We start from the raw sequence: 24,694 nt of genomic DNA on the forward strand, positions 1-24,694 counted from the left end.
CATGTATCTTACCAACGCGCAGAAGCCATGCCCAGTTTTCAGCTGCGCCTCGAAAAACTTGTGTCTTGAAGAAAAGTGGTTGGCAACTCATCTGAACGTGACTTCTCTGGGCATAGGCTCTAAATATTTATTGATAGACCCACTGACCGCGGAGTCGATGTCATCAGAGACAGTAGTCTTGACAGGATCAACGGTGATATGACATCTCAAAGCAGAGCAACCCTTCTGGGGTCGCGTAGGTAAGCTAACATAGATTTGTACAAGAAAGTCTACATTGTTGTATTGTTGTACTTCCAGGTTCCACACGTCGACAATCGTGTTGTAACTAAATATAGCGTGATACAGGTCAATTGCGATAATAATTAAGAGGGCTCCTCAATGCTTTCTGATAGTCCATGTCTACCTTTATCTCATTCACTGCCACTTCGTTGTAAGTGGTATATAGAGGAGCAAATAGACCACTTGAGTTTTGATGACTTGATAGAGCATGGCGATGTACCAGAATAAGCCAAACTCAATAGCTGCTCAAGGATCAACAAACCCATCTCATAGTAACTAAAATTTGCTACAGGATTTTGGTATGGCCATCTTACAATATACAGACTTAGTGGCGGCTCTGAACCAAGTTACTTGGGATCCTAATGGGATCTTTGAGTTCAGTCCCTCAGTTTGCGTCTGCCAGACGACGTTGGAGGCGATAAATACACAGAAGTGGCCTAAAAGACAATTCAGTAATACTCTACACCACGAGATTAAACCGCGATCATGCTGTACGTTTCGTTACAGTAATTTGTAAGGCAAACCTTGTATGAGTGGCTTTCAAGCCGAGTGCTTTGTTGAAGTTTCATGTCGCATATAATTGGTGATTTTCTACGTATGTATTTGAGCAAGTGGTGCTCTCGAAAGTTACAGTCCATCCTAGCGCTTCCATCAAAATAAGAATAATCTCTAAAATGACTAACCTCAAATTTAGCACGGCCTTCTAATCAAAAGCCGGTAGTATATCGAACTGAGATCAGTGACTGCTTGAGTTTATGTAACTTTGTGCTGATGGCTTCCATCAATGGCTTATTGCGGTTGACTAAGTACATAAGATACCTACGGTACTCCGTACAAGAGGCCTGGTAAGAGCTGTAGCCCCACTACGAAATAGTCCCCCGCTACTTGATACAACCGCGGAACGTAGTCCGTAGATTTGTCTAATCCGCACTTCCAAACCTAATTTTCTGCTACTTAGATTGCAAGGACCGTGGTCAAGCATTTACGAGATTTCTTATGAAGTAATTCCATTCTGGATACCGCTGTAGTCAAGAACGAAAGCGTCGGATCTTGCCCGAACTAACGCATATTTCAGCTGTTTGATTGTACGCTAACCTAAGCTACCTACTGAAGCCCTACAGTGTAGCCGTGAATCAGGCGAGCAGTCCCCACGTCTGTGATGACTCCGATTTAACTCCGTTCGCTTCGTTTCAACATAAACCTCACCCCTCGTCAATCCAACCTTGAGCAACACCAAACCCAACCGATAAACAGCCAGGATGGGACACCTAGTATGTAAACTCTGAAGGCATTCCTTGCGCCTTTCCAATTGGGAGAGCATTTTGGCCGAAATAGTCGGTTATGCATCTGTGGCAACTTTTCCTGCTCCCGGACACTTGCTAAGCAGCCTCGAAACAATAACTGACTCTGGATGTTGCAGGTGACGGTTGCTACTTGCAACCTAAATCAATGGGCACTGGATTTCGAGGGAAATACAAGGCGCATCGTTGAAAGCATCCACAAGGCCAAAGCCGCAGGTGCCGGCTTGAGAGTTGGACCGGAACTCGAGATCTGCGGCTATGGATGTCTTGATCATCTGCTAGAACAAGATCTATACCTCCACTCATGGCAGTGCCTCGAGACCATTCTTAGGGATGAGTCGTGTTATGGTATAATCATTGACCTTGGTATGCCTGTTCTACATCGCAACGTGAGGTACAACTGCCGTGTCGTCTGCCTAGATGGCAAGATTCTCTTGATCCGTCCCAAGTTATGGCTGGCTGGCGATGGCAATTATAGGGAGCAGCGTTTCTTTTCACCTTGGATGCGGCCTCGCCACTGCGAAGAGTACTATCTGCCAAGAATGATCCAGAAGCTACAGGGCACAACCAAGGTGACAATTGGCGATGCGGTAATCTCTACCCCGGACACAACAATCGGCTGCGAAACTTGTGAAGAGTTGTTCACTCCAGCCGCACCGCATGATGGATTATCTTTGAACGGAGTTGAGGTATAGAAACACCTGCATCCTCAATTGTTCTTGATTTTCGAGAAAATACTAGTCAACGGGCGTCGACCTTAGACCTCTCAAGAGGAGCGACCAGTGGTCTCGAACAAGACTGAGCGCTGATGAAACTGGCTAACTTGGGTTCTAATGCAGATCATAACCAACAGTTCCGGCAGTCATTTCACACTTCGCAAACTTGCACTGCGCATCCAGCTGATAACAGAGGCGACTAGAAAGAACGGTGGCGGTGAGTAAATTAATTCCAGATCTACTCCATGTCCCCTTTTAGCATGGCACCAATGCGTAAACCGACTGAGGTTGAAATTTGTTCTCCGCAACACGTCCCCTCGCTATTGAAGTTCCGTTGATTAAACTCAAAGAGTCATCTACTCATTCTGATTCTGCAGTTTATATCTACGCCAATCAGCAGGGCTGCGATGGAGATAGGCTTTACTACGATGGATGCGCAATGATTATTTGCAATGGCCGAATTCTTGCACAGGGCTCTCAGTTCAGTCTGGATGATGTCGAGGTGGTGACCGCGACTATAGATCTAGAAGTACACATCGGCCCCTTCTGTGTCCCTGTTTAGATGAAACACCACTGACTTCTGGCTACCGCATAGGAGATCAGAGCCTACCGCTGCGCGCCTGCCCGCGGCATGCAAGCCGTACTGGCACCTGAGTACAAGAGAATCGAGACCGACTATGCGCTGAGCTCAGAACATGATGACCTAGACCTGGGTCGCTTCCCTTCTCGAGAGATTCAGCCTCGATACCATTCGCCAGAGGAAGAAATTGCCCTCTGCGCTGGTGCTTACTTATGGGATTATCTGCGCAGATGTGGTGTTGCTGGGTACCTGGTGCCCCTTAGTGGTGGTATTGATAGCTGTGCCACTGCTGTCATAGTCTTTTCCATGTGCCGCATGGTAATGGAGGCTTGCAAGGCAGGCAATGAGCAAGTCATCGCCGATGTCAAGCGAATTGCCAAGTACAATGAGGGCCAGATTCCAGATACTCCTGAAGACCTATGTAATCAGCTCTTTCATACCGTGTATATGGGCATGAAGAAGCAAAGTTCTAAGGACACTCGCTCAAGAGCCAAGGAACTGGCCGAGGCAATAGGCGCATATCATGTCAACCTTGACATTGATGACGTCTTCAATGCCCAGCGTAATCTGATTGTTGATTGTCTCAATTTTGAGCCACAATTCAAAGTACACGGAGGCAGTATTGCAGAGAATCTCACCCTTCAGGTCAGTTGCCAGCGCCGTTTATATTCATGTTTGGGCATTACTGGAACCAAAACTGGCCTACCTATTTATTGGTCCCCCCTCAGCATCACAAATACACGACCATATCCCTGAAAGCCTTAGTGGATAAACAGCTAACATTAGACAGAACATTCAAGCCAGAACCCGAATGGTTACGGCCTATGAGTTTGCACAGATTCTTCCCACCACTCGTAAGCGACCTGGAGGCGGGTCTCTGCTGGTGCTTGGAAGCGCAAATGTGGGCGAGTGTACGTATAAAAATAGCCTGCGTCCTGAAATTGTCTCTATTTTTCGAGAATACCAGCCTATGGCCTTCTCAGCCTGCAGGTCTTTCGAGAAGTGAGACTAGTGGTCTCGATTAAGCCAACGCCCCGATGCGTAATTTTCTTATTATCATGGGAAGATCCACTGACTGAGAGATCTTAAAAAACTTAGCACTTCGAGGCTATCTCACAAAATATGACTGTTCATCTGCCGATATCAATCCCATCGGTTCCATCGACAAGAGCGATCTCAAAAGACTCATTGCTTGGGCTAAAGTCAACTTTGAGCTTCCTTGCCTGGAGGATTTCCTTACAGCAATTCCGACAGCAGAGCTTGAACCAATCACCGAAACTTACGTACAATCTGATGAGGCAGACATGGGCATGACCTATGACGAGCTCACCGTTTTTGGTCGTCTGAGGAAGGAAAATAAGTTGGGACCGTGTAAGTCAAGTCTTTCTTTTGTATCTCCTTGTTTTAGCCATAATGTGCCTGTTGTACTTTACTTCAGTTACTGAATACCTTGCCTACCCCTCATGACGAACATGGCCGAGGTCAATCTAATGTGTGAACAGACGGGATGTTCCAACGCCTTGCGCATGAGTGGGGTCCGAATCACCCCAGAGCCAAGGACGATCCTACCCCTGTCTATACGCCGAGACAAATCGCTGATAAGGTTAAACGGTTTTTCCATTACTACGCCATCAATCGCCATAAGATGACTACGCTTACCCCGGCTCTGCACTCGAATGATTACTCCCCTGACGATAACCGTTTCGATCTTCGCCCATTCCTCTACCCGCCGTTCTTCGGGTCCTTGGCTTTTAAATGTATTGATGCTGATCTGGCGAAAATTGAGGCGCAAGATGAACACAAGGATGTCGATTAAACACGGCCATAATGACCGGAGTGGCATTCGTATCACGATCTGGACATTTTATTTTCCAGATTATCAGATAATGTAGTGTTCAATAGTTTGTCTGGACTGGGAACTTGATAGTCTCTTGGTATCGAGCCTGCAAGTTAAGAACAATCTGGCTATTCAAGCGCCTTTGTCAAGACTCAAATAGGACACCGAATGAATGCAAGAAACTAAAATTTTATAGGATGCTTTAAAAGCTTCTCCTGGGTGCTGAGCTATTATAATGAGAGCCGAGTGGACTCATTCAGAGTTTCGTGACTCCAGCTACAGTATCAATATTTATTCTAGGAACCTATCGATTATAGTGGGAGTCCACACCGTCACAACCCTCTATTCAAATCGCAGCTCTACCAGAGTTTGTATGATCACATTACTCAGTCTATCCAGGATTTAAGTAGTCATACCGACTTGAGAAATTGTAGTTGATTGAGATACTGCTAGTTGCCATTGAGTGGCTGATTACAACTTGGAGAATCTGACGGATCAGGTACCCGATGGGCGTGAATGAGCATTGTACTGCTGCGGCTTGAGTATTGCATTGTTTCATAGCTTGTCATGCCAGAATGCGCAACCGTTACTCCATGCAATGTTCGAAAGGTTTTACCCCTGGCTGGCGGACTAATATCACCGTTGTCATCCGAAAGATTCTCCTGTGTTCCGCATATTCTAATTCTTCACATCAAAACAGCACCGCGAATAATTACCGACGACTTTTGTGATGGTACCTTCACGTGTTTGCAACAAGCAGCGCCTTCTTACAGGTTTAACGCAGAAACCACAGAGTTCACTGAACAACAATCCTTGCCCAGTTGCAACCATTTGGTCCTGCACGATAGCTTCACATCAGACACTCCCATCATTACTTGCAGCGGTTTTCATCTACGACACGTTTCTCTTGCCACTCAAATCATAACGTTCAATCTTGTTTATGGTCCGTTTTGTTTAGGCACATCGATCACTCATATCCACCATCCGTCTTCGAAAGTCTCCCTCACCTACGACAACGTCCATTCACCATCAATCACTCGTAAGATATTTCTTTCGATTATGAACTCAATCTGATGAAATAAAATAAAGGCATCAACAATGAACAATAATACAGCCATGAATCCCGAGGACGGCTCCTGCCCTAGGCAGGCACCTGGCCATATGACCCAGTCCCAGCTCCAGGATGTTTTGGACTTTATGAACGCCCCGGCTTCTCGTAGTCCTACTTCTCGTGATCCTGCTTCTCGTGGTCCCGCTTCTCGTGGTCCCGTCGGCATGCCGCCCGCTGTCCCCATGCCCCAGAACGCTACCCTTGCTCCCATGCGCGGTCCACGCAACACCCGCGTCAACAACTTCACCAGTGGAATTGGAGCCATGCGTAACATTCTACGCCGAGTTGATGCCGGTAATCATGGTGGTCCTCCTCCTCCTTATCCGGAGCACCAACCACTGCCTCATGTACCCATGGAGCACATCATGCTCAACATGCTCAATGAGGCAATTGAGGATCTTCTGGAGAGCAATTTTCGTCAGCAAACTGAGATCGACAAGGTCATCATTATCGTCGGCAAGATGAATAAGGCTCAAAAGAAGAGCACCGAGGAAATCAAGCGCATGAATGAGGTAAATTTACTTGTTTTTCCTTGCACCACATCACGATGTGAAGCTGAACTTCGAATCTTTCTAGTTGCTGGAGCAGGCCCACTATTATGGCTATGGTCTCTTGGCCGTGCTGATGCTTGTCGCACTTATTTGCGCAGCTCTCGTGGGCGTCGCCACAACCGTCGTTCAAAGTGGCAAGTGAGACAACTGAGCCCAGGAAGCCATCCTGATTTGTGGAATGGAATGGCATGAGATCCTCGAGGCATCCTGAGAGAGATTCCACATCTTGACCAAAAATTGACAGACACTGGAGACCGAGATGATATGGGAGAATCGGATATCGCATTTGTGTAACTAGTGTGGCTCTCACATGAATAGAAAATACTCAAAACAAGATACGTACGTAATTACGTAATTTGCACTGAAAGTATCCGGAAAACTTCTGGCCATAAGCCTTTTGGTCTTGGCAGATACATCACGAAATTTATTATATAGTGGCGCCTTGAGTGACAGGGCGCTATCATCAATCTTGGCAAACAGCGGATACGAGGGCTGACGCCACTATCATGACGATGATTGAGTAAGAAAAGTAAGCCTCTGGAACAAATTAGACGATGTAGAATTATCAATATCAATCTTGCTGGTATGAAGACAGGAGGATAACGTGTGTGACCATAGTTAGGTCCGTAATGACAAAACTCGAGGGCGACCGACTACGCCACGCCGATTCTTGTCTATTCACGCTTGGGAAAAAGAAAGAGGGCAGGGTTTGCGACATTTCGTATCATCCAGCAATAGTAAAGGCGCTCAGGTTCAGGACTATAGTAAAGGCGCTCAGGTTTAGGACCATAGTGAAACCTCGCCGAACACCGCTACTATACTCTGCAAGTGTAATTTTGGAGATCATATCTCTCGACAGGAGGGTCTCTCACATTCCTCCCGAATCTATAAAGCCAATATCCCCACCCACTCACCTCTTCACCTTCTCTCCTATCATACTTGCATCTCCTACGCCTAATTTTGGCTAATTCACACACACACACCTGACCGGCCACCATGCTGCTCCCCCTCATCCTCCACCACCGCCTCCTCCTACTCGCCGCCCTGACAGCCTTGACCCTCACAGCCCATGCCGACGTCTCGGACTGCTTCTACCTAGCCGGGACGGCCGGCTCGCCCCCGACGAACCTGTACTTCAGCACCATCTCGCAGCCCCCGGGCAGCAAGCTGTACCAGGGGACGTTCACGCGGTCTCTAGCGCAGGCGACGCTGTTCGGGATCCCGAACCGCGCGACGGGGCGCCTGCGGGCGTACGCGACGGGGAACAACATCAACGGGCGCACGGCGACGCTGCAGGCGGCGGGGCCCGCGATCGTCTTCGACACCAAGACGGCGTACACGCTGGGCGGGCGGGCGCCGCTGCGGTGCGGGGTGGCGGGGCCGGCGAACGAGCTGGGGTGCGCGGCGGGGGACGGCGCAGGGGCGCGCGCGTTTCAGCTCTGCTCGTTGACATGGGCCGTCGTAGGGAGGCCCGGGGCGCCGCTGAGCGCTGGGTGCCGGGCCCTCACCATGACGGCGTTGGAGGCGTCGGGCTGCGGGAACTATTCGATCGGGGTCGACCCGTAGAAAGGTCTGCTGGGCTTACTCGCTCTTGCTGCAGGGCATACGTTCAAGAGCCTACCCAGACGGGACGGCTGGACGATTCATGCTGGGTTTGTGCGGGTAGACTTCTACTGGGCGACCTCCCTATCAGAAACGTTTCACGGCGGGCTTCTTCCGTTCGCTACAGCTCGCTGTCATGAAACGTTGAAAACTTGGGAATGCCCTTTTATTGACCGCATTTTTATAAATCAGGCGTCTGTAATTGAGACAGGTCCCCGGCTCCAGGCAATAGTATGTACATAAAGAGGCGCAGCCTGCCGTGTGTATACAACTCAACAGACATCTCACACCCAAGACTTTCCTCCACGTCTTCCTCTTGCATATTTTGTACACCTATCCGGTCTGGGGATTCATGCTCCCACTGCGCCCGCCCATAACTGTCCCCTATCGACAACAATCTGAGTGCTGCAAACAAAGTGTTTAATAACGAAAATAGTCAAAGTACAGGAAAGCCCTTGTTCTTTGCTGGCACAACGTGGCGTGCTGTTTTAAGAAAAAGAGAAGAAGAAAAAAGAAAAGTAGAACGTTGAAGAGAGTTGCTGTCAAGCAGATGACTGAAAGCCAAATTATTGGATAAATCAACTCCTTGAACACGAACGGCAATCAAAGGAGACCGATCTCGTGGTGATAGAGGTGGTCGTCAGATTGCGTAAGATTTTGCCACAAAGGAAATATGCTGCCGGCGCGATGCACGTTTGAACGATAGATAGAATCGAAGGAAGGAAAAAAATGACTGCGTAGCGAGGTGGGTATCACTCATGTGTGGTCCGAATTAAGCGATTCGAAATATTAGGGAATTAAAGACATTTCGCCTCAGTTATTGACCAAAGGACGAATGTTTGTGGTGTGCTTCTTGTAGAGCTACATCATCATTAGTACGATCTTTCTTTCCATTGGGCAGAGGAGCCTACTCACCGTGAAGTGTATGGGTTTGCCCATGTCTATCCCCACATGCAAGTTGCAAAGCAGATCCACCAACAAAATCCAAACAGATACTGTTGGGCAACTCCTGCATGTCCACATCTGGGACGTAGGGGGTGCGGAAGTCGCTCATATGGAAGCGCTTAGTGCTGACTCCTGTCTTCTCAGTGCCGTTGTTTATGGGGCTGAGCACGAGGAAGCCCTGCGTATCGAGACACATTGACCGCCGCTTCCAGAGCAGATTATCTGGAAACTGTACGTTGACGTCACCCATGTAAGAAGTAAGAGTGGGTTGCGATGGGTTGCGCGAGTGGGCCGGAGAGACGTCTGGTACGACCTCTTCCTCCTCACGCACAGTAGTTGGCGTGTTGGGAGCCGCGCTCTTACGAGTCGCCACGAGCGTGTTGGACAAGCGGCGCATGAAACGTGATGTGCGGCTCTGCGACTTTTTGTCGCCAAGACTTGCTTTATCGGTATCGTCGGAGCTGTTGTCAATCGTGGGTGTTGGCGACAGAAGTGGCGAAGAGTTGTCTTGCTCTTTGCTGACGGAAGAACGACGGCTTGAGATGGATAGACGACGGCCCAAGCTGCCACCACTAGTTTGGTGGACGGACGGTGGTCGCGAGGGTGCCTTGTTAGAAGGAGTTGGAGAAAGCACAGCCAAATTGTCAGTGGGCTTGTTGTTACTGGTGACGGAGGATCGACGATCCTTGATAAAGTCTTTAACAATGCTCAGGGAAGATCGTCGCTTTTTCCCAGTGTCGTCTTCGGTCACTGACGCCTTCCTGTCGCGTGATAGCCTCCTCTCTTGAATGGTATCTTTCGGTGCCTCAATAGTAGGAAGACTGGCGACGTCGATCGTGTTTGCTCTGACTGGCTCTGGCACAGCTTTTAGATGATCCACCACCAATGGCGACTGCTTTAGATCAGCAGTGTTGTATTCGACCGGGTCCTTACTGGAAGGCCTTTTGGGGAACGAGGTATTCCCGTCGCGCACAATACGAGCAGTGACTTGAATCGATTCAGGCCGCCCTCTATTTGGTGGAGCTCCCGTCTCGAACATCGACATACGTTTGGCCATCGAACCAGCCCTTGAGCGGGGCGGCTGCAGACCACCCAAGAGTTCAGGGGATCCTTCCCTCGATGGGTCTAGAGTGGTCTGGCGGGTGAGCGAAGTGGTACGGTCTGCCAAAGATGGAACAGGTGATTTTGAGGAATCCCTCGCGTTCGGCTGACGGACGTTGATGAAACTTGTTGAAGGGCCTGCTGTCCTGGGACGAGTCTTGTCGACATCTTTACTGCCGTCTCCCGAAAGCTGTTGCAGGGCCTTGATACGCTGAGCGATACTGCCACCTGTTGCCTTCTTGGTCGAAAGCCCGGCACTAGAAGGCTGTCGCGTGACATTGTGAAGCAAGGCTGCGCCACCTGCTGAGACGCTGCGGGCGGAGCTTGACGAAACATCGCCAGGAGCCAGAAGAGGACCGCGCATTGGGTTCGAGAATGCTCGTGTGAGAGGCGCGTTGGAACCAACAGTTTGAGGCCTTTTCGGGCTTGTGGAAGGGAAAACAGGCGTGATTGGAGATTTGGAAAACCTCATTGGCTGTGCTTCCTCAAAAGTAGCTGACTGCAGCTCGTCCATGAGATCATCATCATGTAGGGGGTCAGGCAGCTCTGAATCGGGTGTCTGTCTCGCTAGCTCGGTGTTGATGGGTGAAATAGATGGATTGCGTCTTGCAGGTTTGCTTTGCGCAGTCTCGAAAGGTTCACTGGTTAGCGCTTCGGAGCGTTCTACTTTCTTGACTGGTAGTGGCTGGGAATCCGCCGCTACAAGAGTGGGAGGCGTAACCAGCGTTGGCAAATTCGGTACAGGCTCAGGCAGAGACTTGAGATCATGCGTCGAGAATCTTGACTTCAGGCTTGGAGTGGTGGGCGATTTGCTATCGTTGCTTGCGAACCTAGATACCGGGATTCCATACGGCGACTTTGGCGAAGCGGCTTCGTCGTCTTGCGGAGGAGGCAAGACCACTTCTTGAGGTGTGATGTCCAAGGTTTCGACTGCTGGCTCATCAATCTCGACCGACTCTCGAATCATGTCGTTCTTTCTTGATTCTGCTGGCAACTGGCTGTTCTGAGGAATGGAGTCGAATTCCCGAGCAAGGGGCCCATCGTCTTGTGCCAAGATATTGTCATCATCATGTGTCTCAGCATCCAGCGCCGGTGAAGTCAACAAAGCAGCTTCGTGGGTCTCCCCGAGACTTTGTAGATCATGCTCGACAGCTTCGCCGTCGTCATCGAAATTTCCTTCTTTGGTGGCTTGCACGGTCTCATCGGTCGACTCGGACAATGAGGAGGCTTTGGTAGACTCTCCAATGTCAGAGGAGGCAGCTGTAGGTGATGGTGGATGAGAATCTGTCAACGTATCCTCCATGACTTCGATATCCACAGTCATGGGCGTGGGAGGGTCGACAGCGATAGCGGAATCAGCATGCGCTAGCGTATATTGGTCTTCTTTCTCCTGCCCATCAGGTTCACCTATCGCACTCGAGTCTTCTGTCTTGTCTTCAGGGATTGCCTCGTTATCCATCCCGGGTGGAAGTGACACAGCTGATGGTTCTGTTGCCATAAGGCTAGATTTCTTTTGCTGCTGCCTCAACTTCATCGCCTTCATGAGTCTTGCCTTCTCCGGGGTCATCTTGCTCTCCTTGACAGGTGCTATAGATGAAATAGACTTCAAGGATGCCCCTGAGCTCGTGTTTGGTCGAGGAGGCAAAAGCGCAGCTTCGGATTCATGCGGGGCTTCAGGAATGGTGACCGAGGCATTGAGGGGTGCGAGCTCTTCCGTTTCCGTTTCCTGCTCGTGGTCTTGGTCCTCGTCTCCTGCCGTTTGATCCTGCGACCCAGACCTGCCCTTCTTCTGACCCTTGGGGGCTAGTTTGAATCCAGCAGGCAGAGCGGCGACTGGCCTAAAGTTGCTCGCTGTTTGCGGTTTCTTGTTTGACTCAAGAGAGGGTCTTGGGCCGAGCTTTACGCGGGGCTTGCCGTAGGGATACGAAGAGTAGCTGTAAAGATCGGGGCGAGCGGTCTGCGAGGACAATCTTGATTCGTATTCCGATCTTGTCGGCGACGTAGGCCGTACCCCTTCGAAACTTGGCTTCTCGGCTGTAGAGGCAAAGTTGGGTTCTTTCGGCGAGTCGATCTGTTCCTTGTCGAGAACAACTGGCGGTTCGGGAGAAGACAATGGAGTTCGAAACTCCTGGTCGCCGGCGGTGCTAGGCCTTTCTTCCTCTTGCACAATGGACTGTCTCTTTCGTTCTCTCTCTTCCTCTTCCTCCTCCTCGGCAATTTCCATCAACCGCCGTCGGCGCAGCGAGCTGGTGGAAGACGATGAAGAGCCGGAAGCGGCATGGAGGGAGCAAGCCGCGGAAAGTTTGGTGTCTTTCAGCTCCTTGGCCTCGGTGATCTCAAATGTCGTGTTGTAAGGGGTAAAGCGTTCGCAGACGGCATTGAAATGTACAGTAGCGCGGGCTGTGTGCGGTGACTGTCAGTTCTTGCGTGACTCGACCGACTAAAGCAATGGAAGCTCTCACCTTGTATAAGCCTAGAGCAGCCGTCGGGCTGAAACTTCAAGATGACGTTCCTCCGTCTGTATTTGAGAAAGCCATAGAGTGGGGAGGACTCTTCGTAGTTGGCAATGGCGTTGCGCATCTCGACGATGCCGCCCGTGCCCCGGCTATATACATCGACCTCATCTCGACTGGCGTACTTTAGGAGAAACCTGCGATACGGGGCTCATAGTTAGCAGCTGCTTGTTCGATAGTCGAAAGGAAAAAAATTAAATAAAACAAAAAGCAAGGAGAAAGGTGAGCCCATGTCGGAGGCGACACGGCAACGTCAAGCAGTCCTCAGGGGGTCCGAGACGAGCTACGGGTGCGGATAGTTGCGTATCGGTATGGTGCAGAAGGAGCGGGACCCAGCCGTATTAAGCTTTGGGGGGAAGGTCGCGGTGAAAGACTTTTGGAGGGAGAGAGAGAGAGAGGAGATCGGGTAGTCGCGTACCATCCGCCATGCTCAGCAACGGCAGCCTCGTGCGCCTCCCTGACCGTGGCATTGTCCAGCCCATTCAACGACATAATCGTGCGCTTGGAATGGCAGTCGGGAGGTTGGCTGGTCTTTTGGTCGAAGGGCCAAGTAATTAGAATTATCGTTTGTAATGGGCTCGGGCCGGTTCACGACGTCTCCAATGACACCTCTGCCGTGTCGGCGTCCCGTAACTCTAACTTTCGAATGTGTTTAGTCTCAATTAGACCAGTTCTGAAGAATCCAGTCGGTCATCCGGGAGGGCGTGGTGCATTCGTGAGCAGTCGGTAGCTGTACTGGTGCTTCCGACATTTAATCGAGAAAGTCAAAACATGTACAATAGGTAGTACAGTGGTAAATTAATATTGGGTGGCGGTTGAGTCGGGCTTGGGCTTGGGCATGGGCGTAGACGCGCAGAGACTGAGGGTGTAAATCCTTGCCAAGGGATGGTCGCCTGTTCTTGCAGAATTCGACACAAATAAGTTTCGTCTATTAAAAGACTACCGCTCGCTGGGAAACAGAAGAATACAGATGTACAGAGCATGCGTTCAGAGTTTGGTCTCGACTCTGAAGCGGAAGCGGCAACGGCAGCAGACGGACGGCCGAAACAGATTGTTTGAAAGGGCGGGACAAACCAAATGTTTTGGCTAGGGGGATATTGATAGGGGTCGAGGGATATAGAGCGATGCCGAGTGATGCAGAGCGATGCCATCAGGGGCTAGACGGAGCTCTGTGGATATCATCGAGTAAAAAAGGACGGGGGGTCCGCCCCAACTATCGTATTGCGCTTGTAATAGTACTCGAGTGTGGGAGAAGAGAGGACGATCCAGGAAGAAGAAAATGCTACTGCTGTCTACTGCTGTCTACTGTACTTGACCATTCAATAACTACGAGAGAACATGTCATGGAAACAGACTTGAACGATCTGACCCAAGATGGTAGTGCAGCATCATTGAGCTAGGCGACAAGCTCTCTCGGAAAGCAGCACAGAAGGAATTTCTGGACTGAGACACCAAAATGAGGCCCTGTTGGACGAGGTTCCTTTCTTTGGACATTGAGGTCGTGCGCATTGGACCATCTGGGCTTAAAGTGAGAGAGCACACGCCGTTAGCGTGGGCTTTGTGCACGACAGCGGGCTACTCCGTAAAGGTACAGGTGCAGACAGCAATACTGGATCGTTTTGCGCGAAGCTTGCGCGAGGTGTCATTCACGGCCTACATACATACATACATACATACATACATATAAACTTATATGTATTCCACTGTGTCGTGCTGCTGCTGCTGCTGCTCCTCTCCCACTTTTCCCACGGATTCAGCGGGGAATTTCGTCCTCAAAGGAACTGAAGTGACCCGCCAAGCATTTCCTTTTTGCTCTTTAGCAGCCCGCGCTAGATGTTTTCTGACCTGGACCATATTGCATCAGCCAATCTAATGTCAACTCGAAAACGTGCACGCAGGGTCTTATTAGCTCCAGCGAAGAAAGACCTTGTTCCCTGCGACTACCTGGAGAGAGGCCCCGTCGTATCCCTGGTCTTCTCCTATGTAATGGTGTCAATCGAAATTGTGTCGCATTCATTATGGTAATCTGTTATTGTTGAGTTTTCTATAGCTTGCTAATGTTTCAGGTTTTCATGTTCCAAGTATCCCTACAGTGATCTGCCCTTCTTTCCTTTTCTTCTTCTATCCAAGACAGGTTATCTTTACCGCTGTCAAGAGCAGCCGCTGAAATAGCCCAGCAAAGCCTGAATACCGATCCCACGGCGCTCTCCTGTGCAAGCGAAACTCTATATCATGCTAGAGACTAGCTGAGGGCGGAACACGTCCCAGGGGGCTGGGATTTACGTATATATGAGCCGTTCTCAGGGAGGAGGCAAATATGTATGATGCTGTTGACGTTGCTTATTGCCCACATCGTCCAATGCACTGGCGGCTGAAGGCGGGGAGGCAGGTAGGCAGCGGCAGGAGCAGCGGCAGCGTTGACCAGAACCTCCGTTAGCATATTCAGCACTTTATATTCGCAATGGGTCCGAGGACCGAACGATTTCTTCAGACGCAGAACGACATCTTCAAAGGCGGCACCGGCATTGGTTATTGCTCGTGCTGCCATCTTCCCTGAACGAGACATCTTTACCCCCGCACGATACCCAGACTTGCATGTACGCTCGAGCTAGCATCCCGGGCGTTTGTGCTAGCGCTTTGGCCCCTTTATCTAGCAGTGCAACATGCAGGTGACAAGCTCGACATGGCTCGCCCGCCAGTGAGCGTTGATCGATGTATATTTGATCCTTGCATTGCCATGCAAGTGGTGCAGCAATTCAGGAAACATGTTTGATGCCAAGCCTAGAATCATGAACATGAACAACCACATCGGATGCGGATGCACTGAAAGGAAATACCCACTGAGGACGATAATGATTTATGAATATCTCTCCAGGAAGTTCTGACTGTGCAAATCTATCAAGAGATAAATCCATATATCATATTCTCATAACTATCTGCATCGCTTGCCAATCCTAGCGAGGAAAAAAAAAAAAACCGTGCTGTTTGCTACGTCTTGATTCTTCTTCAACAAACGCCACTGCATATTTCTGCACCTACACCCACTGCGTAGAACACCAAACAGGGTGCGCAGGTGATGCTGCTGTTACCCACGCGTCTTCGCAATCGTCACTCAGTGTGATACAACGCATTGCTTAGTCATGCCCACTTGATCTCCCGTGATTGCGGTACTACAGCCTGAAAACTGCTTCCAAGTAATATTGCTCCTACTGGCGATTCCAAAGTATCTGGCACGAAGGACTGCCAGGTCCTGTGGTAGACTGGTGCCAAGAATCGAGCTCATGTCCAACGTTGAGAGTAGCAAAAGGCGTCTATCAAGCACCATGCGACTTCTCAATGGTGTTGACATGGGAGCCAGGGTTTGGCACGGTTTCCGTGATGATTTCAGGAGCATCGCTGTCTTCGGGTGCCTCGTCAACTGAGCCTCTCAGGGTCGTTGGCTGGAATGTTTCGTTGTCGCCAAGCGGTATAGGGTCATGACCACGACCGCTGTTGCTACCTGATACACCAACAGCAGGTGCTCCATCTGCGATCTTCTGCTTGGCCGCGCCCACAATCTTTTCGGCCTCGCTGACCTTACCACTCGTGTCGAAAGCGTCGCCTTCGACGCCGATGGCCTTGTCTTTCTGTGTTTCCACCAGGGCGACTTTGTCGAAGCGCACGACCATGCATGACAAGTTATCAGTGCTGAAGCGCGTGAGAGCGTGATCCACAAGCATCTTGGCCGCTTGGCTCGGGTCCTCGACGTTCCTAACCAAATCTACGGCTTCCTGATCCGAGCAGACGTCCCACAACTACAACAAATTAGCCAATAACAAATAGTGGAGTAACAAACTTTACTTACTCCATCACAAGCTATGATCATGAACTCGTCAATCTCGGGCTGAATGACCGTCTCAGTGGTGTAAGGGTGGCCCGTCACGAGATCTTTCATATATGTATCTCCAAGTGCACGAGTCACGGCCAGGACACCGTTGACGCGGTTATTCAGGATCAACCCCCCAGCGTTGGCGATACGCTTGCCCTCATTTTCATCGCTACCTTTGTGATCGTACGACAACCGCAAGGCCTTTCCGGATCTGCAGAGAATGATTCTCGCATCGCCGACGTTTGCAGTATAGAGGACTCGTTGACGTTGGGCGGAGCCTTTTAATTTGGCATGAGCACTCTCAGGGGTGGTGTGGTCATTGTCCTCCAACTTACCATCCTTGGTCTTGATTCCCTCCTTCGAGGCCGCAGCAGCAGCAGGGGCTATCGACTGAGAGCCGGTGGCGGAGCTGAAGCTGGGCACTCGGTCTTCCCAACGCAGAACAGCGACGGCGGCGGTGCATCCGCTGTTCTTGAGTGGAAGCTTTTCCAATTGCGCATCGGCAGTAGTGAAGGTCTGATCCAGAAGTTCGGGTATTGGGACGTTGGGGTTTTTTCGAATGATTTCCTCCATGAGGATATGAACTTTCTTTCCACACCAATCTGCAGCAAAGGTTCCGGCATGGCCATCGAAGATAGCGAAGTAGCCATTGTCCGTCTCGACCATTTCCTGTGATATCATCTCAGGTTGTGAGAGGGCACTCTCGCCGGATACACCTGATTTGGTGCTAACGTTATCGACATTGAGCGCAGGAGCCGGGGTGTTGAGGAAGTTATACAAGAAGGCATGAGTGTCTTCCATGGTGCGTCGGCATTTCTTGTTCCGATCTTCCCAGACACCAACACGGAATGTTGAGCGTGGCCCGGGCAGGGACTCGCCCGCAGAGTTGTTATGTTGGCCCTGAGGCACGGCGAGGGCCGGGTCCTGCTTGCCCAGCTTTTGCAAGGGCGTGTGGGAGTTGGCCGGGTCCGCGGGTTGTCGGCCAACTTGGGAGAAGTTCAGGGACTGCTTCGCGCTGGCTATGAGGCTGCTAGCCTTGGACCCCACGGTGCTACTCCTGCGCTTCTTGTCTGCGGCGCCAGTGTCGGTTCGTCCGGGAGGGCTGCCATTGCCACTGCGCTTCTCGCCAGCTGCCTGCTCCGAGGTCTTTATGGGTATGCCATCCGCCCTTGAATCGGGCGATGGAGACTTCTTGATGGTGTTACCTGAGTCGTCAGCGGAATCGGATTTGGAGCCGCCACCAAACATCCTATTCAGCAGACCTCCTGAAGCGGAGAGACTGCGACGTTTGTTCCCTGCCAGATTTAAAGTATTGACGAGGGCCGGGGGTTCGAGGTTCGAAGCAGCGATTCGGGAGAAGAATCTGCTACTAGGTCGATCGGGCTTCGAGGGTCGCGTGTTCGGCGATTCGTAGCAGTATGTGTGGTTGCTGTTGGTGTTGATGTTGTTGTTATTGTTGAGAGGGCATAAAATGACGTTGAGGGAACTAGGTCTACGACGACGAAGAGAAGCGAAGCAGTATTCAGCTAATCGCACAGTACGGAGTAGAGGAGAGCGTATGGCAAAGTTAGTCTAGTCTAGCCGGTATTTATTGACGTTGTGTGTGAGGGGCGATTCAATCAAGTTGTATCGTCGGGCACTAGTCAGGACCCTGATGTCAGTCAGAAGTTCAGGCGCAAGTTTTGATACTGCACCTAAATCACAGGAAGCTCCCCGAGGGTCCTTGTCTTCTGGCCCGGCCATTTGTGGGTAAGGGCCAGGAACCAACAAACAATCCGACATAAAGAGAAGATGCAGAAGAAGCAATACACATGTTGTTTTGGCCCCAGACAATGACAGCCTCAGGTTCTGAGCAGGCCACATGGAAGCAACGGAAGAGGCACCAGTTGCACAAAGTTTGCGTCACGGCAATGAGCGCGCAAATGGCCAACGCATTTCGGTCATGATTGGGAATGACGCAGGGACTAGGTAAACGTACCTTTGGGGTTCGAAACCAATGCCCCGTGTGTCGCCTGTCCGTAGCTGTAGCAGTGGTGCGTGCTTCTAGAAGGGCTGTCGAGTGCCAGTGGTCAAACATGAACATGTATATATAAGCCACGGACTAGGGTTCGATCGCGATGTCGTGTGTGATGCGGATGAGATCACTCAACTACGGTATCGCATCGTGAAAGTGATAGAATACGTGAGAGGCTCTGAGAGGAACGTGGGGTCTGTCTGGACAACTGGAGTCTGGACTGGGCAGTGGACAGCGATTGGAAATTGGGATCCGCTGGACGAGGGGAAACTGGGCCATTCACCAACCTACAGAACATACTACATACGCAGGCATACGCCATAGACCAATGGGCCCGTGCGCTCGGTAGGCACAGCGGCCCCCCGGCGTTTCGGCAATGACGCGCCCGGAGATTAGAAAGCCACGATATACCGACCCGGCACCAGGGCTGCTAAGCTTGTTATTTATTTACTGTAGTTCCAATGCATGCCTACGATGGGCGCAGTAGTCATATGAACAAGCCCTGCAAGTCGGCGGTTCCGCTTTGTAATCTCGAAGAGTAAGTGGGCTCATGCAACGCTACATGCAGCTCATACTATACTCTATTGGTATACTGAGGAGCAGTCAGATACAGGCAAGGAACTGCGGTACCGTTCATTCGCATTCATGTATACGTCCACATTTGCCGACAATTATCTATTGCACTTCTAAGCTACAGTGCGTGCCATGACTGTACGGCTAAACTCTTGGGTAATCGATACTTGGTCACGACATTCAGTCTAAACCCCATCATCGCCTATCCACATCTGTTTACGAAAGATGCCCGAAGAGATCCTGCGACCTGCCTTTGCAGGGCGTGAGAAGCCCTTAGTCAGCCACGGCATCCCATTTTCCCAGGCCCTGCCGCAACATGTCCAAAACATTTTCCATGCCTCACGCATTCTCCTCATTGTGTCCAAGAGTCTCGCATCCAACACGTGCTACCTCCAGGATGTGAAATCCGCACTAGGGTCCAGACTTGCTGGCATCCGCGTGGGCATGAAACCCCATACGCACTGGTCGGAGATTCTAGAAATCGTCTCCGACGCCAGGCACCACCGAGCTGATCTCCTGGTCACACTGGGAGCAGGTAGCCTGACAGACGCTGCGAAACTGATCAGTCTGGCATTGGCCAACGACGTTTCCACGTTCGAGGAGCTCGAGAGTCTGCACCCCCAGACCTCACAGCACCGAGGAAACGTCATGCCTGCACAGATCCCGCTGGTCTGCATTCCTACCTCGCTTTCGGGAGGCGAGTACTCTGCCACGGCCGGGGCCACAAACGATACGACAGGCAGGAAATGGTCCTTCTCCGCCCAAGCGGGAATTCGCTGTCCTGCCCTTGTGATCCTCGATCCGCAGCTCAGCACGAGCACGCCCGAGCATATTTGGCTCTCCACGGGGGTCAAGGCCGTGGACCACTGCATCGAGACCCTGTGCTCCCTTCAGAGCGACGGCCATGCAGACGAAGATGCCTGGAATGGGCTCAAGAAGTTGATACCTGGCCTCCTTGGGTGTAAGAACGACAAGGGTGACTTGAAGAAGAGACTCGATTGTCAACTGGGAGTGATCGACGCAATGAGCGCGTGCTCGCGAGGCGTTCCGCTAGGTGCCAGCCATGGTATTGGACACCAACTGGGCCCGGTTGGCGTCGGGCATGGTGAGACGAGCTGTCTGTTGTTGCCGGCAGTTTGTAAGTACAATTACGCGAACGATGCCAACAGACAGAGGCAGGATGCTATCGTACGAGCATTATGGGAGCTGCCAGATGCGCCCGGTATTTTTGTTACAAAAGGGTTGAAAAAGCAGCAAGCCGACCTGGGTGGCTTGGTAGCCGCCGTCGTCCAGGCTTTAGGGCTGCCGCGATCCTTACGTGAGTTCGGCGTCAATGGGGACAAGTTTGACGCTATTGCTGAAAACAGCCTTCACGACAGATGGGTGAAGTCCAACCCAGCTCCAATAGATAAGAACGGCGTCTTGGAGATACTGAGGATGATAGCGTGAACACATTGGGTCACAATGAGATACCCTCATGTGATCAGCATTACTGCATAAAAAATAAGAACCCCCGATGCTATATGTGATAATCGCAACCCAAACTCCATGTCGCAAAATGCAGTTTACCAGGAACAGCTATTTCATGGGTAGCGTCTCTAAATCACTTCCTAAGGCTGTCAAGTCTAGCCTGGAGATCATCATCGCCGGGATCAGCAGCACCACCGCCGCCTCCGCCGCCGCCGCCGCCACCACCACCGATAGCCTGGGCCACTCTGCTTTCGGCAACCTTGTCAGACTGTAACCCGGTAGGTGTCTCGCCAAACTAGATGCAATCTGTTAGGGATTCGGGTTCGTCTGCATTCCGAGCTCGGGGAGGGCTTACCGCTTGGTTCAGGTCGACACCGATCTCCTCGAGGACCTGCTCCACTACTTCGTCGCCTTCTTCCTCGACGCCCACGTCCATGGCATCATCGATGGCGTCGTCCATCATCTCTTGTCTCTGGTCCATTATGTCGTTCTCACGTTCGAACTCCATTGCGATGCGCTGAAGAGCAGGCAAGTTCATGGATCGGTTCATGCTGCCCAGGGCCTGGGTTGCGCCCTTCATAGACTGCATCATCTGTTCGTTTGTCCGGTGGGTCTGCATGCGCAAGGAGATCTTCTGCAGCTGGCTCCTCATGCCGTAGAACTTCTCGATATAGCGTCTCGTGCGCACGAGGTCCTTGGCCTGGATCTTTGCTGCGCCCATCTGGCCCTTTTGAGCACTCTGCTTGATTTGCGTGGTGAGCGTCTTCTCCTGCTTCTCGAGCTTCACTCGTGTCTGGTCCAGCTCTCGGATGGCCTTATCGAGCATGCGCTGGTTCTTGCGCAGGCGCTCGGCGGGCGTCATGCGCTTGCCGAATGCCCATTCGAGGATCTGGGAGGGAAGCTGTCAGCTCTAGGTGTTCGCCGGCTGTGGCAGGTACGAGCAGGTAAGAACAGGCGATGGGTCCACATACGTTCATGATCACGGCGATAAGTCAGAGAGGCTATGTCTTGGCTGGGAGGGTTTTCGTCGACGGGGCTCAATGTTGGTTGTGTGTTAGAAGCCTGAGCCGGTCGCTGGTCGGCTGCTGGATGCTGTACCCCAACTGGGGCCTTGGTTTCGCTGCCGTGCTTGGCGGGCATGGCTTGATTGAGGGAGAGCCTCCAGGCAGTTACGTAACTGAGGAAATAGTGCTGTGGCCTTGGAACGACGGGCCAGCTGCCCACCCCCGTCCACTGTGACGCCGGCGGAGCATGCTGTAGTGGGGGCCAGGGCGCACCTGTGGGCAGCTTCCAGTGCAGTAGTTTAAACGGACTGCCTGCATGACGTGTTTTTCCTTTTCCGAAGCCGAAGCTCCACGGCTGTCGCGGTTGATGACCAATGAACGTCACCACCCGAGATTTGCCTTCTTTGCATCTCAATGCGGAACCATCCCGACTTCCCAGCGCAAAAAAAAACAGCAAACAGGAGAAGATATCAGGCAACGGATTGATCCTAGTACCAGCCACATAACCGTCGGCTCCTTTATTTCCTCTGCTTCCCTCCCTCTGCTTTCAGCCAACCCCATCAATCTATCTGCATCGAGGCGATCGATGGATCCCGACATTCAATCATGAGCCAAGAGTATTTCTCACCGAAGGGCAAGGGCAAGGGCAAGGGCAGTGGCAAGTCCCCGACCGAACCGGAATGGGACGACGACAGCGAGCAGCATGATCACGACGCTGCAAACCCCACAAACTCGCCCGGACAACCCGGCTACATGCAAGTCGGTTCAGGTTCGACATCACAGCACGCCGCCAGACTGCAGTCGCTCCTGGAAAACGACTCGGGCTATGGTGGCAGCATAGCCGATGGCGATTTCGGCTCCAGTCGATTCCCACTGGGCACCATGTCGCCGCGAACCGATCCCAGCCTGGGAGACAACCCCATCCTCGCAGCTACTGCCCATACCGAAAACGATCGCAAGAGCCAGGATGCCACTATGCACCAGCTGTGGTATAACCAGCAGCGCCTCAAGCTCGGTCGCTCCATCAACAGGGTTGTCGAGATGCTGAAAAGCTTGCAAGAGATGAACGTTACGTGGCCAGCTCACTACCCTTCCGTGCAGAGAGCCGAAACCGCGCTGCCTACCCGGGAAAGAGAGCGCCGCGGCTCCTCTTCCGGCCGCCCAAGCTTCCATCAGACACATTCCATGATTGGCGCCGAGCCATCAAGCTCCCGCCACCCCGGTGGTGGTTTGCGACGATCCATGACCACCGTCGACGAGAACAGTCGCGGCGAATCTAGCAAGGATGCCGACGCGAAATCGGTCACTGAGCCTCGTCTCATGAGCCCCCAGATAGCCCAAGAGTTTTCCATTCTCAAGCTCGACCTCAAGCTTGGTTCTTTACATCAGGCCGAGCTGGTCCATTCTCTCGAGAAGGGCTCCATTGCCTCCCTGCTCGATGGAAAGATTAGCTCAAGTATCAAACACCTGCAATCGTTACGAGAAAGGATAGACGATACCTCGAGCAAAGTTCTCATCACTGGAGATCTCAACGCTGGAAAGTCAACCTTTTGCAATGCTCTGCTGCGAAGGAAGGTCCTTCCCGAGGACCAGCAGCCATGCACAAGCATCTTCTGTGAGGTACTAGATGCTCTGAGAGAAAATGGCGGCGTCGAAGAGGTCCACGCCGTACACAAGGACGCCATCTACAATCGTCACGACGAGACAACATACGATGTTTACTCTCTTGAAAAACTAGAGGATCTCGTCCTGGACAACGAGAACTATATGCAATGCAAGGTCTACGTCCGAGATGTTCGAACACTTGACGAGTCGCTACTCACCAATGGAGTGGTGGACATCGCATTAATTGACGCCCCTGGCCTGAACTCGGATACGACAAAGACGACAGCTGTGTTTGCGCGCCAGGAAGAGATTGACGTCGTAGTGTTTGTCGTTTCCGCAGCGAACCACTTCACCATGACTGCCAAAGAGTTTATCTGGGCGGCAGCGGCAGAGAAGGCTTACCTTTTCATCGTCGTAAATGGTTTCGATGGTATACGAAATAAGGAGAGGTGCGAGAAGGCTATTCTGGACCAGGTTCAAGGTCTCAGTCCACGAACATTCAAGGAATCCTCTGAATTGGTTCACTTTGTTTCCAGTAACGCTGTGCCAACAGCGTCACCGCCCGGTGGTCCGGATGGAGGAGGCAGCGGTAGCTCAAGTGGAGGCGGTGGCGACGATGATCCAAGCAATGATCCCAAGGGTAAAGGCAAGGACAAGGAAAAGATTCGGGACTTCGAAAAGCTCGAACAATCATTGCGTAGGTTCGTTCTTGAAAAGAGAGCAAGATCAAAGCTTGCTCCTGCCAAGACGTACCTGAACAATATTCTTAACGACGTCAATGTTCTCGCCACCGTCAATTCCGAAGTTGCACAGTCAGAGCTCGACCGTGTCAACCACGACCTACAGGAACTTGAGCCCTTGCTCGAGGCGTCGAGGAAAGCAAAGTCGGAAGTCAGCGAGGAGATTGACCACACCATCGAAGACACGTGCAAGGAAATCTACGATCAGACCCGGATCGCCCTCAACCGAGCAATTACCGACGCTGCTGAAGGGAACCTAGGGGTGCCATACTCTGGTATTTTCAACGCTTTCCAATATGCCGAAGATCTCAAGGAAGCCATGCTGTCCGAAGTCCAAGAATCCGTGACTGCATGCGAGGAGAACGCTAGAACGAAGACTGTCGATGGCGTTGAAGCAATCAAACAACTCGGTCTTTACCATCTTGGCGATGAGTATCAGGACCTGAATTTCCGCTCAGACGTCATGTTCCGAAGACGCAAGGACCAGCTTGCTAAGCAGATCGATGTACCGACAGAACTCTGGGACTTTGTGGACTGGTCCACCATCGTCCAGCGTCAGGAGAAGGTTGCTGGTACTGGCATGGCCTTGACCGTGGCAACCGCACTCGGAAGCCGCATGATTGGTGGATATGGCTGGATGGACCACACCATGAGCGCAGCGAGAGTCCTCGGTAACGATAACCTACGGCGGCTGATTGTCCCTGGCATCCTCGTGGCAGGTGTGTAGTATTCTTTGCATTGGTGTTCAAGTTCAAGACTAACTTTGTCATAGTTGTTGGTGTCGCCGCTTATGTATTGCAGCAAATTCCACAGTCCTTGCCACACCGACTGTCCAGCAAGATTTCGGCACAGCTTGAGGCTATCGATTACATCCATACCAACAG

At 51.5% G+C, this 24,694-nt stretch overlaps 9 protein-coding genes across 9 annotated transcripts; 6 read left to right on the forward strand and 3 right to left on the reverse strand.

Moving 5' to 3' along the window:
• Window positions 1-332: 332 nt before the first annotated feature.
• BKA67DRAFT_557204 (uncharacterized protein) lies at window positions 333-1,047 on the forward strand. Its single transcript, XM_046102230.1, has 3 exons — window positions 333-521; window positions 594-716; window positions 775-1,047. The coding sequence occupies exons 1-3, from the start codon at window positions 488-490 to the stop codon at window positions 810-812; spliced, it is 195 nt and encodes a 64-aa protein (XP_045962354.1). The 5' UTR covers window positions 333-487; the 3' UTR covers window positions 813-1,047.
• Window positions 1,048-1,138: 91 nt separating this feature from the next.
• BKA67DRAFT_557212 (putative glutamine dependent NAD+ synthetase) lies at window positions 1,139-4,921 on the forward strand. Its single transcript, XM_046102231.1, has 8 exons — window positions 1,139-1,550; window positions 1,700-2,269; window positions 2,420-2,513; window positions 2,674-2,825; window positions 2,892-3,521; window positions 3,667-3,787; window positions 3,975-4,247; window positions 4,379-4,921. The coding sequence occupies exons 1-8, from the start codon at window positions 1,539-1,541 to the stop codon at window positions 4,690-4,692; spliced, it is 2,166 nt and encodes a 721-aa protein (XP_045962355.1). The 5' UTR covers window positions 1,139-1,538; the 3' UTR covers window positions 4,693-4,921.
• A 908-nt stretch (window positions 4,922-5,829) lies between these two features.
• On the forward strand, window positions 5,830-6,517 carry BKA67DRAFT_656343 (uncharacterized protein; the record flags this gene model as incomplete). Its single annotated transcript, XM_046106927.1, has 2 exons — window positions 5,830-6,336; window positions 6,401-6,517. The coding sequence occupies 2 exons, from the start codon at window positions 5,830-5,832 to the stop codon at window positions 6,515-6,517; spliced, it is 624 nt and encodes a 207-aa protein (XP_045962356.1).
• A 541-nt stretch (window positions 6,518-7,058) lies between these two features.
• BKA67DRAFT_673967 (uncharacterized protein) lies at window positions 7,059-7,941 on the forward strand (the record flags this gene model as incomplete). Its single annotated transcript, XM_046108748.1, has 1 exon — window positions 7,059-7,941. Exon 1 carries the CDS (start codon window positions 7,372-7,374, stop codon window positions 7,939-7,941), a length of 570 nt encoding a protein of 189 aa, XP_045962357.1. The 5' UTR covers window positions 7,059-7,371.
• An 853-nt stretch (window positions 7,942-8,794) lies between these two features.
• BKA67DRAFT_533298 (uncharacterized protein) lies at window positions 8,795-13,028 on the reverse strand (the record flags this gene model as incomplete). The annotated part of the gene is made up of 4 exons (XM_046099678.1): window positions 8,795-8,838; window positions 8,893-12,423; window positions 12,486-12,673; window positions 12,955-13,028. 4 exons carry the CDS (start codon window positions 13,026-13,028, stop codon window positions 8,795-8,797), a joined length of 3,837 nt encoding a protein of 1,278 aa, XP_045962358.1.
• Window positions 13,029-15,850: 2,822 nt separating this feature from the next.
• BKA67DRAFT_591253 (protein phosphatase 2C) lies at window positions 15,851-17,652 on the reverse strand (the record flags this gene model as incomplete). The annotated part of the gene is made up of 2 exons (XM_046104688.1): window positions 15,851-16,330; window positions 16,381-17,652. 2 exons carry the CDS (start codon window positions 17,650-17,652, stop codon window positions 15,851-15,853), a joined length of 1,752 nt encoding a protein of 583 aa, XP_045962359.1.
• Window positions 17,653-18,862: 1,210 nt separating this feature from the next.
• Window positions 18,863-20,688, forward strand: BKA67DRAFT_557227 (putative Fe-containing alcohol dehydrogenase). Its single transcript, XM_046102232.1, has one exon. The coding sequence runs from the start codon at window positions 19,217-19,219 to the stop codon at window positions 20,438-20,440; it is 1,224 nt and encodes a 407-aa protein (XP_045962360.1). The 5' UTR covers window positions 18,863-19,216; the 3' UTR covers window positions 20,441-20,688.
• BKA67DRAFT_557229 (Snf7-domain-containing protein) lies at window positions 20,605-21,843 on the reverse strand. Its single transcript, XM_046102233.1, has 2 exons — window positions 21,433-21,843; window positions 20,605-21,350 (listed from the first exon to the last, which is right to left on the reverse strand). Exons 1-2 carry the CDS (start codon window positions 21,436-21,438, stop codon window positions 20,757-20,759), a joined length of 600 nt encoding a protein of 199 aa, XP_045962361.1. The 5' UTR covers window positions 21,439-21,843; the 3' UTR covers window positions 20,605-20,756.
• BKA67DRAFT_557231 (uncharacterized protein) lies at window positions 21,844-24,603 on the forward strand. Its single transcript, XM_046102234.1, has one exon. It carries the CDS (start codon window positions 22,072-22,074, stop codon window positions 24,535-24,537), a length of 2,466 nt encoding a protein of 821 aa, XP_045962362.1. The 5' UTR covers window positions 21,844-22,071; the 3' UTR covers window positions 24,538-24,603.
• Window positions 24,604-24,694: the final 91 nt, after the last annotated feature.

Source organism: Truncatella angustata, assembly GCF_020726525.1.
Source record: "Truncatella angustata strain MPI-SDFR-AT-0073 chromosome Unknown BKA67scaffold_2, whole genome shotgun sequence".
NCBI classification, from domain to species: domain Eukaryota; kingdom Fungi; phylum Ascomycota; class Sordariomycetes; order Amphisphaeriales; family Sporocadaceae; genus Truncatella; species Truncatella angustata.

What these genes read in the sequence shown, in the direction of transcription:
- BKA67DRAFT_557204 (XM_046102230.1), top strand. Translation starts at nt 488, where the DNA reads ATGGCGATGTACCAGAATAAGCCAAACTCAATAG. An exon ending in GAATAAGCCAAACTCAATAG is followed by an intron (nt 522 to 593) that starts CTGCTCAAGGAT and finishes TGGCCATCTTAC; the next exon opens with AATATACAGACTTAGTGGCG. An exon ending in GATAAATACACAGAAGTGGC is followed by an intron (nt 717 to 774) that starts CTAAAAGACAAT and finishes ATCATGCTGTAC; the next exon opens with GTTTCGTTACAGTAATTTGT.
- BKA67DRAFT_557231 (XM_046102234.1), top strand. Translation starts at nt 22,072, where the DNA reads ATGAGCCAAGAGTATTTCTCACCGAAGGGCAAGGGCAAGGGCAAGGGC.
- BKA67DRAFT_557212 (XM_046102231.1), top strand. An exon ending in CAGAGAATCTCACCCTTCAG is followed by an intron (nt 3,522 to 3,666) that starts GTCAGTTGCCAG and finishes AACATTAGACAG; the next exon opens with AACATTCAAGCCAGAACCCG. An exon ending in GGAAAATAAGTTGGGACCGT is followed by an intron (nt 4,248 to 4,378) that starts GTAAGTCAAGTC and finishes ATGTGTGAACAG; the next exon opens with ACGGGATGTTCCAACGCCTT.
- BKA67DRAFT_557227 (XM_046102232.1), top strand. Translation starts at nt 19,217, where the DNA reads ATGCCCGAAGAGATCCTGCGACCTGCCTTTGCAGGGCGTGAGAAGCCC.